Source organism: Tachypleus tridentatus, chromosome 9, assembly GCF_004210375.1.
Source record: "Tachypleus tridentatus isolate NWPU-2018 chromosome 9, ASM421037v1, whole genome shotgun sequence".
Taxonomy (NCBI): Eukaryota; Metazoa; Arthropoda; class Merostomata; order Xiphosura; family Limulidae; genus Tachypleus; species Tachypleus tridentatus.
Window position 1 is genome coordinate 146452504 of NC_134833.1, and position 11603 is coordinate 146464106.

At 30.3% G+C, this 11603-nt stretch overlaps 1 protein-coding gene across 2 annotated transcripts in view; it reads left to right on the forward strand.

Moving 5' to 3' along the window:
- LOC143226612 (visual system homeobox 2-like) overlaps positions 1–11124 on the forward strand; it is a 97552-nt gene extending 86428 nt beyond the window's left edge. For both annotated transcript variants that reach the window (XM_076457812.1, XM_076457813.1), the window contains 2 exons: positions 3751–3928; positions 9063–11124. In XM_076457812.1, coding sequence (XP_076313927.1) covers positions 3751–3928; positions 9063–9475 — 591 coding nt within the window. In that variant the 3' untranslated portion in view covers positions 9476–11124. The remainder of the gene's footprint in view (positions 1–3750; positions 3929–9062) is intronic.
- The last annotated feature ends 479 nt before the right edge of the window (positions 11125–11603 follow it).

Sequence of the window (11603 nt, forward strand, 5' to 3'; positions counted from 1 at the left end):
TTATTATTAAAAAATTCTTCATGTAGAATATTATTAAAACATTCTAAATTCTACATTATCATTAAAACATTCTTCACGTAGAATGTTATTTAAACATTATTCATGTAGATTATTATTAAAAAATTCTTCATGTAGAATATTATTAAAACATTCTAAATTCTACATTATCATTAAAACATTCTTCACGTAGAATATTATTTAAACATTATTCATGTAGATTATTATTAAAATATTCTTTACGTAGAATATTAATAAAACATTCTTCATGTAGATTATTATTAACATACTCTCCATGTAGATTATTATTAAAGCATTCTTCTACTAGGTTATTATTAAAACTTTCTTCATGTAGAGTATTATTAAAACATCATTCACGAAGAACATTATTAAAACATCTTTCATGTAGAATATTATCAAAACAATCTAAGTCTAGATTATTATTGAAACATTCTTTATCTAGATTATAATTGAAATATTCTAACTCTAGATTATTATTTTAACATTTTTCACGTAGGATACTATTCAAATATTCTTCATGTAGATTATTAATAAGGCATTGTTCTTATAGACTAATTTATAACTTTCTTTATGTAGAACATTAGTAAAACATTCTTCATGCAGAATATTATTAAAACATTATTCATCTAGATTATTATTAAAACATTCTTCATGTAGAACATTATTAAAACATTCTTCATCTATGTTATTATTAAACATTACTCATGTGAATTATAATTAAAAATATTCATGTACAATATTATTAAAACATTCTTCATGCAGAGTATTATTAAAACACTCTTCATGTAGAAAATTATTAAAACATTATTCACGAAGATTATTATTAAAACATTTTTCATGTAGAGTATTATTAAAGCATTATTCTTCCAAATTATTATTAAACCTTCTGCATCCTGATTATAATTGAATATTCTAACTCTAGATTATTATTCTAACGTTTTCATTGTATGATATTATTAAAACATTTTTCACTTAAATAATTATGGAAACATTCTTAGTGTAGAACATTATTAAACCGTTATTCGTAAAGAATAGTATTAAAACAATCTAAGTATAGATTATTACTGAAATATTCTAACTCTAGATTATTATTTAATCATTTTGACGTAGAATATTATCAGAACATTCTTCACGTAGATTATTATAAACATATCCTTTATGTAGATTATTATTAAAACATTATTCTTCTAAATTATCAAAACTTTCTTCATGTAGAATATTATTAAAATATCATTGACGTAGATTTCTATTAAAACATTATTCATCTAGATAATTATTAAAACATTATTCATCTAGATAATTATTAAAACATTCTTCATCTAGATTATTATTAAATCATTCTTCATGTAGAATATTATTAAAACATTATGCATATAGATTATTATTAGACATTATTCATGTAGAATATTATTAAAACCTTCTACATCCACAATATTATTAAAATATTAATGTAGAGAATTATGAAAACTTTCTACGTTTAGATTATTATTAAAATATTCTAACTCCAGATTATTATTAAAACATTCTAACTCCAAAATATTATTAAAACGATCTTCATATAGAGTATTATTAAAACATTCTTCATGTAAAATATTACTAAAACCTTCTACATCTACAATAGCATTATTATATATTATAATTCTAGATTATTACTAAAACTAACTTCATCCAGATTATTATTAAAACATTCTTTATCTAGATTATTATTAAAACGATCTTCATGTAGAGTATTAAAACATTCTTCATGAAGAATATTATTAAAACATTAGTCGTGTATATTATTATCAAAACTTTCTTCATGTAGATTATTATTAAAACGTTCTACATCTATATTATTATTAAAATATTCTAGCTCTATATTATTACTAAAACAAACTTTATCTAGATTATTATTAAAACGTTCTTCAACAACATTATTATTCAAACATTATTTTTCTAGATTATTAAAACTTTCTTCATGTAGATTATTATTAAAACATCATTGATGTAGAACATTATTAAAACATTATTCATGTATAATATTATTAAAAACATTCTTCATGTAGATTATTATTAATATATCATTGATGTAGAACATTATTAAAAACATTCTTCATGTAGATTATTATTAATATATCATTGATGTAGAACATTATTAAAAGATTCTTCATATATAATATTATTAAAACATTATTCATCTAGATTAATATTAAACAATTTTCAAATAGATAATGTTTATAACATTTCTTCAACTAGAAAATAATTATAACATTTCTTCAACTAGATAATAATTATAACATTTTTTCAACTAGATAATAATTATAACATTTTTTCAACTAGATAATAATTATAACATTTCTTCAACTAGATTATTGTTAAAACATTTCTTCATGTAGATTATTATTAAAACAGTATTCACGTATAATTTCATTGAAACATTAATTATGTAGAATTTCATTGAAACATTAATTATGTAGAATTTCATTGAAACATTATTCATGTGGATTATTATTATTAAAACATTTCTTCATCTCGATTATTGTTGAAATGTTCTTGATCTAGATTATTATCAAAACATTCTCGTGTAGAATATTATGGAAACATTATTCATGAAAATTATTATGGAAACATTATTCATGAAAATTATTATTAAAACATTATTCTTCTAGATTATCATTAAAACATTATTTTTCTAGATTATTATTAAAACATTATTATTGTTTATTATTATTAACTTTATTCATGCAGACTATTATTAAAACATTCTACATCTAAATTATTATTAAAACCTTCTACATCCACAATATTATTAAACCATTAATCATCTAGATTATTATTAAAACATTGTATGTCTAGAATATTATTAAAATATTATTTTCTAGATTATTGAGACTTGCTTCATGTGGAATATTATTAAAACATTCATTGATGTAAAACATTATTAAAACATTCTTCATGTATATTATTATTAAATTAAAGCATTATTCATATAGAAAATTATAAAACATTGTTCATGTAGATTTTTATTAAACATTATTCATTTAGATTATTATAAAATAATTTTCATGTAGAAATTTATTAAAACATTATTAATCTAGACTATTATTAAACATTATTCATATAGATTATTATTAAAACATTCTATGTTTAGATTATTAATAAAATATTCTAACTCTAGATTATTACTGAAACAAACTTTATCTAGATTATTATTAAAATGTTCTTCATCGATATTATTATTAAAACATTCTTCATGTAGAGTGTTAGTAAAACGTTCTAAGTCTAGATTATTATTATAGCATTCTTCATGTAAAATTTTATTAAAACATAATTCATGTAGATTATTATTGAAACATTATTCATGTAGAATATTATTGAAACATTATTCATGTAGAATATTATTAAAACATTCTAAGTCTAGATTATTATTAAAATATTGTAATTTTAGATCATTATTTAAACATTTTCTTGTAGGATATCAGCAAAACATTCTTCATGTAGATTATTATTAAAGCATTCTTCATTTAAATTATTAATGAAAGGTTATATTAGGACATGGAAAGTTGCTTTCCTTGTATGTTATTTTAAAAAAAGTAAAATATTCCATATATACTACAAAATCAAAATTTCTTCATGTGAAATATTATTATGAAATCATTTCTTCTTTAGGTAGACTATTATTATAAAACTGACTTTGCTTCAAGAAGGTTGTTTTTAAACAAAATTGTCTTGATGTTGTTTCTTTCTTTTCAGGTTTGGTTTCAAAATCGTCGGGCGAAATGGCGAAAGACGGAAAAGTGTTGGGGGAAAAGTACCATAATGGCCGAATATGGACTCTACGGTGCAATGGTTAGACATTCGCTTCCACTTCCAGAGAGTATTCTGAAGAATAACAAAGAAGGAGAAATGTGTTGCGCTCCCTGGTTGTTAGGTACGTACGCAGGATTCTTTGGCAATACGTGATCGTAGTTGTTGGAAATGTGCAATTGATACCATGGAAACGAATGGTCATGATTGTTAGGTATGTATAACTGGTACCACGACAGCATAGGACCATAATTGTTAGGTATGAACAACTGATGTTATGGGAACATATTACTATGGATGATAAGTGGATACTAGTGATATCTTGACAATATATGAACATGGATGTTAGGTAGATACAAAGTGTGTCATTAAAACTCTTAATTTTGTAAGAATAAAACAGCTAAAGTTATGGGAGCAAATGAACATGGTGTTATAAAAGGTATATTTAACATCTTAGCAACATCTTGGAAACGTTTGTATATTTAACATCTTAGCAACATCTTAGAAACGTTTCTTGGAAATCCTAAGCGCATTTTAATTTAATTTCATATTTTAATTACACTTTTAAAAATACATCCTGTTTTAAAATACATCCTATTTTAAAATACATCCTGTTTTAAAATACACCCTGTTTTAAACTACATCCTGTTTTAAAATACATCCTATTTTATATTATTAACCTTACCATCATTATATTTGCTTAGAAGTTGTCTAGAAATATTTCAAAATTTTGCAGAACAGAAAGAATCCATTTTCAATTTTAACGTGTAATTTATTATTGATGTAATGTGTTGGTAATTCATATCAAATTTGTTTTATTTTCGTAGTGTTTTATCAGTTTTAACAGCTTTTGAAATTCCTCAATTGTATGTTAGAATATTTGGTATTACAGTCGAAGTGTTTTGTGGATAGAGAAACAAATGCCATCATCGTTTCCTTATATATTAGAACAGATGTAAAAACAAATTATAGGAAAAACCTCATGAAGAAATGGAAACACTAAATACAATCAGGTGCACAACCAAAAACATTAAATACAGTCAATAACTCAAAAAGTAATAGAGAGCTGATGCACAGTAAACACACACAACAAGAAGTGGACATAAGATATACAGTCAGACTCACAATAAAAATTGGATAGAATGTATGCAGTGAGATCACAACATGAAGTGGACACAAGATATACAGTCAGACTCACAATAAGAATTGGATAGAATGTATGCAGTGAGATCACAACATGAAGTGGACATAAGATATACAGTCAGACTCACAATAAAAATTGGATAGAATGTATGCAGTGAGATCACAACATGAAGTGGACACAAGATATACAGTCAGACACACAATAAGAATTGGATAGAATGTATGCAGTGAGATCACAACATGAAGTGGACACAAGATATACAGTCAGACTCACAATAAAAATTGGATAGAATGTATGCAGTGAGATCACAACATGAAGTGGACACAAGATATACAGTCAGACACGCAATAAGAATTGGATAGAATGTATGCAGTGAGATCACAACATGAAGTGGTGATATTTATTGAAAGAAACACAAAAAAGACACTAAAATATTTAATATTTAATACAATAAGAAGAAAACAATCTCTATACCCTTAGAAACACAACAAGAAATGAAGATATTATACAGAGTTAGAAGCAGAAAAAATATAAACACAGTCAAAACGTCAACTAGAATTGGAGAGATAATACTCGGGCAGAAACACAACTATAACGAAAACATATTAAATATAGTCATAAATTCAAGAAGATGTGAACAGATTACGCACTTGCTTTGTGTGGTTATTGAGTAAAACTGTCCGGCCTTTACAGCTAGCATCAGATCCACGTGATTTTTCATAATGTTAGTAATACATATTACAGCTGAATCTGCACGCCTCACGTGGTGGTTTTGTGCGCACTTTTTTTCATCTTACAAGTCTGGATAGAGAGATGCCAAGACATCCTGAGTGCTCTTTTCAGATAGAAGGATTTGTTGTTTCAAACTGTTTACTGAGTGAAAAAGTGTAATGCTTATACACTGGAGTGGTGTATAAGCATTACACCACTCCAGTGTGCGTACCCTAATCCAAATAAACCGACTTCACTGATTAACAGTCGCTAACATCATCTAAGTTGAATTGGTGAGTGAGCACAAGTTTAAGTACTTATGACCCTAAAGTACGGGGTTCGATTCCCACGAACTTTGCAGAAGTTCATTTAGCCTAGTGACTAAAACCAACAAAAGATAAGTTACTGTTTCATAGTTATAAGTTACCAATAGGTCACGATCCTGACTAACAAGTAATAAATATATGACAACTCCATTTAACTTGTATTTTCTGTAGGAACATCAGAACGAGAAGTCGAAACCTAGATTTGTTTCTAATAAAATAACTGTAAAACGAGAGACTACCAGACATATATCGTGATGGGTTTTTGGTTTATTTTTGTAATTCAACTGTTCGGATTAGTCCCTAATTGAGAAGCTTAACATAGGATAAAAGATCAGATACGGGCTTGCGTTAATGTATCGTATAAAATACCTATTGCGAAAACTCCTTTCAAAATTCCCAAAATATAACTTAGAGTTCAATGAAAACCCATAAAACAATCGTAAACACAGGAAGAATCGAAAAGTCAGACATATAAAAGAAATTGTTGTTTTTACCCCATCGATACCATTCAGAAAGTTATGAGTTACGTGCCCAATTTGGTTTTCTATGTGTTAAGACTATTTTTAATATTATTTATGAAACATTACACACGCGCATGATGGCAGTAGAACGTGATAACATATCCAGATATCACCGGAGTTTTATTTTACTTTGGGTTTTACTGTTTAACACCTCAGCCAAATAAATACACGTTATATTCAACTCTACCGTCAGCATCTGCGTGAAGTAAGACCTCCCGTCAAGTACAGTTAAGGACACGTAATTTACTAAATGAACGCTTTATTATGGTCTTAACGCCGTCCAGGAAATTACAAATTAGGCCTATTACGAGAAGGTTTATTATCCTGATGGGTTCGGGAGCCTCACCTATAGAGAAAAGTGGGAAGTCTCTCCAGGGAAATATAGTTAAGGATCTTTAGTTTTAGTCACGAAAACCTTATCTCTCATCATCTTCCATTGTGTCACTTTGCAATAAAAATTCACAAACACACAGAGAAGCCACGTAATTTTCAGTGTAATATATTGATTTCACATTCAATAATTAGACTCTTGTTTCCATAAAATTGGGATTCTTTCTTTGATTAATTAGTGTCTCAGGTCTCACACGTAAAGCACGTCTTCATGTATAGTTAAGTGGAGAGGACATTCTCAGAGAAACAGTTTATCTAGACCGACACGCGGTCTTCTTCATTAGAACGTTTACTTAAAGGTCGAGTACTTGAAAAGGAAATATAGCACCAGCACTGTCGCGCTTGTATTATAACTCAAAATTTCAGTAACAAATACGACTTTAACATCATGTTTGTGTTTATTGTATCATTCAAAACTTTGAAAATAATAAACATTACCACTATATCTTTCGGTACAATATTCATTATGATTATGCAGGTTTCTTTGTTTTGAATTTCGCACAAAGCTACTCGAAGGCTATCTGTGCTGGCCGTCCCTAATTTAGCAGTGTAAGATTAGAGGGAAGGCAGCTAGTCATCACCACCCACCGCCAACTCTTGGGCTACTCTTTTACCAACGAATAGTGGGATTGACCGTTACATTATAACGCCCCTACGGCTGAAAGGGCGAGCATGTATGGCGCGACGGGGATGCGAACCCGCGACCCTCAGATTACGAGTCGCACGCCTTAACATGCTTGGCCATGCCGGGCCCGATTATGCAGGTAAACAGATAAAAACACGTTTATGAGTTACAATTCTTTACCATGTTGCAAGGCCCGGCATGGCCAGGTGGGTTAAGGCGTTCGACTCGTAATCTGAGGGTCGCGCGTTCGAATCTCCATAGCACCAAACATGCTCGTCCTTTCAGTCGTGGGGGCGTTATAATGTGTCGGTCAATTCCACTATTCGTTGGTAAAAGAGTAGCTCAAGAGTTGGCGGTGGGTGGTGATCACTAGCTGCCCTCCCTCTAGTCTTACATTGCTAAATTAGGGACAACTAGCGCAGGTAGCACTTAAGTAGTTTTGCGCGAAATTCAAAACAAACCAAACCAATTACCATATTGCAGGAGCAACACGATTATTTCTGTGTTTGTTGTAAACTTCCTACATTTGTTCAATGTTTATTGGTCAGGATTGTAACAGAATTTTATCTCAACGTTCTACAGGTGTTTGACGCAACCTTTCGGAATATTTGTATAAATATATACAACAATAACGTTAGAGAATTTAACACCAACGAAAACAAACATTACGACAGTATAGAAAGCTTAAAAAGTATTTCAACACATAAGAAGTTAATACCTACTATCTATTTACTCCGCAATTTACACTTAAGCCTACCTCCGCATGGAAATATAGTACAAATTCATAGAAACATTAGATGTCTGCGCATGTTTGAAAGTCGCGTAATATAATGTTTTAGTACAATAAAACAACGAGAGTAGTCACGGTAGTCTGTTTAGTCACACTATACAATGGGCCACAACATATACACGCATTAATATAGTGAAACAACGACAGTAGTCATGGCAGTCTGTTTAGTCACACTATACACTGGGCCACAACATATACACGTATTAATACAATGAAACAACGACAATAGTCATGGCAGTCTGTTTAGCTACATTATACACTGGGCCACGACACACATACGTATTAATGTAATAAATTAAAAACAGTAGTCATGGCCGTCTGTTTAGTTACGTTATACACTGGGCCACAAATATATACGTGTTAATACAATAAAACAATGACAGTAGTCATGGCAATCTGTTTAATCACATTATACACTGGGCCACAACACACACACGTATTAATACAATAAAACAATGACAGTAGTCATGGCAGTCTGTTTAATCACATTATACACTGGGCCACAACACATACACGTATTAATACAATAAAACAATGACAGTAGTCATGGCAGTCTGTTTAATCACATTATACACTGGGCCACAACACACACACGTATTAATACAATAAAACAATGACAGTAGTCATAGCAGTCCTTGCTCAGTACTATTTCACAAATACCACTCTTATTGCTACTCGTAGTGGTGAACTTTCGTGAAGACAGGAACTTAGTTGTAACACTTAATGGCTTCTGGTCATCTACCGCAAATAGGTATGCACCGGAAGTCCCAGGAAGCAGCTGAAAAGCTGATGGACTCAGATGGTGGGATGGAGAAGGACAAGGAAGATGAGAAAAGTCTAAAAGACGAAACCGAAGCAGAAGGGACTGAACAGGTAGCAGCGACCTCTCGTGGTGATTCTTCAGCCCTAGAGAACATGACAGTAAAAGAAAATGTCTGTTCTAACGGAGTGTCGAATAGAGAAGAGTTTAGAAGTAGCAGCATAGCTGCATTACGAGCCAAGGCTCTAGAGTACAGGGTCAAGATGTTTAATGGAGGAGACTGCCAGCAGAGGGAGCCTGGCCAATCCAGAAACTCTAACCAGCCAACGTATCATAAACCCAAGCCTGCTGTTCCAAACGCTACCTCAAAACCATCTCTTCATTCTATAACATCTCTGTTTTAAAGAGACGATGATTTATGAGTAACAGTATAGGCTTTTGCACGAGCCAGAGAGTTGTAAGGGTAAATCCTAGTGTACATAATAGTTGAAACATTATGTATATTGTAAAGTGTGAACACCATGATATACTTAAAGATTATGTTCGACGTTCGTGATAAACGTAAGGTTCTGACAACAGAAAATTACTTTTTATCGTCAATGTAGACAAGTGTCAATACGTGAACTGTGTTTGTGATTCCAATCTCTTCTGTCATAGCTACGACTTATAAAGATTTTATAGTGTGTTATGAAACTTAATGTGTTTTTATTCCTGTGTAAAGTTTAAAATATTTCCTTTTGATTCATTGCTTTAGAGTTAACACACAAACGACCAGTTGAAACGGTGGTACTACAGTCAGCTCTCGGTAGGCACTTATTAAAGATGTATACAAGATATCTGAAATTAATATCTAGTTAATGAGGTACAGCCTGATCCACCCCTCCATAACTTATGTTAAAAATCGATGCCAGAACAGTTTCACTTCTTAGTTGATTCTATGAAATGTCAGAGCTAGACAATTAAAATCTATATCTAGTCAATGTGGTGTTATCGGTTTTATTCCTTGTTAGCTTTTGTTAAAAATATCAGTACTGGACAACTGAAAGTGTTATGAGACGATATTACGGGTTTCAGGTCAGAGTTGCTTCTACGTAAAGGTAACTTCTAGTATAATTAAAATTAATAACTAAAGTGGAATTACTGGTTTCACGTTTTTACAGATTATATTTATTGGACAATTTAGATGATATTACTGGATAAGATCAGTGCTAAGCCTAAGGCCGTAACAACTTTAAAAGGTTTTATCCTTTGAAAACATCTGATTAAGATCAGTGCTAAACACCTAAAGGCTGTAACCAGTTAAGCTGATATTACCGGTTTCATTTTTTGGTATCTTCTAGTTAGGATCAGTGATAGTTAAAAGAAAAAACAGTTAATATGGTGTTACTGGTGTTTCACTTTTGATAGTTTCTGGTTAAGATTGGGGCAAAAGAGTCAAAAGCCGTAACCAGAAAATAAGGTAAGATCGGTTTCTTTGCTCATCTCAAGTAGATAAGTCTGCAGTTTTTAGTTTCATATCCATAAATTTGGAGACAATACATTAATGGAATATAGGTAAGTTTGGAGTTAGTGAGCTACACGAATCAAAATAGGTTTTATATCTCCAAACGTACGTTGGGAGACAGTAAACTCGTTCAAATAAATTCAACTTCCGTTTTTTTTATACTTAACACAGCTCTTAAGCGATACATAAAACAGAACTTATCGAATATATTTTATTGTCTGTTGCCCTCATTAATTTTACTACAACCCAAACTACTTTGTGAGAAAAACAACAAACTTATGTAGCGAAAAACAAAGCACCACGCAGTGAGTTTCAGAGATATCCCTCCATAAGTGAATGCTGTCAGTTCTTTATAATTTGGAATGATTGTCTTTACCGAATAATTATTGCTAAATAAGATGAGTTATGAATGCATTTTGCGAACTATAAATGTGTAGTGGACTACACTGAATGATGTAAAATATATGTTCAATATAGAACAGAAATGAATAATATCCACAACTTAGGAAAAGAAATTCGGTAACAAATACTAGTTTAGGCCTAACAATTTTTAAAATAATAGCATATCTTTAAAATGAACATATATATATATATATATAAATTTAATTTTACCTTCTGTTATTAGAATTAGATTTTTCTTTCAATAACGTAAAGGCTGCAGCTTAAATATTAAGTGTAAAATCAACTTTTTAGAACGCCTTAAAACGACTTTATTGTTATAAAACAAAAATATGTAGAAAGTGCTAAGCCTAACTTCACAATAAAATTCTTTCATTTTCGCTCTTTATAACTTGTTGCGGTTGCGAGGAGTTATGAATGTTTTAAAAAACTGTTTGTTTGTTTTTTGAGAGCTCTCAGAACCAAAAGTGTTTTTACATTTGTTGTTTGTAACTCTCAGTAACAGTGAGAAAAAGTCGCGTGCTTGCGTATTCTGTACGAAGGGAAGTGCAGAATTACATTGTGAACAAGCAGGAAGCAGTACCTCATTTCTTATCCTGCTCACCTAGTCAATAACATGACATTTTGTG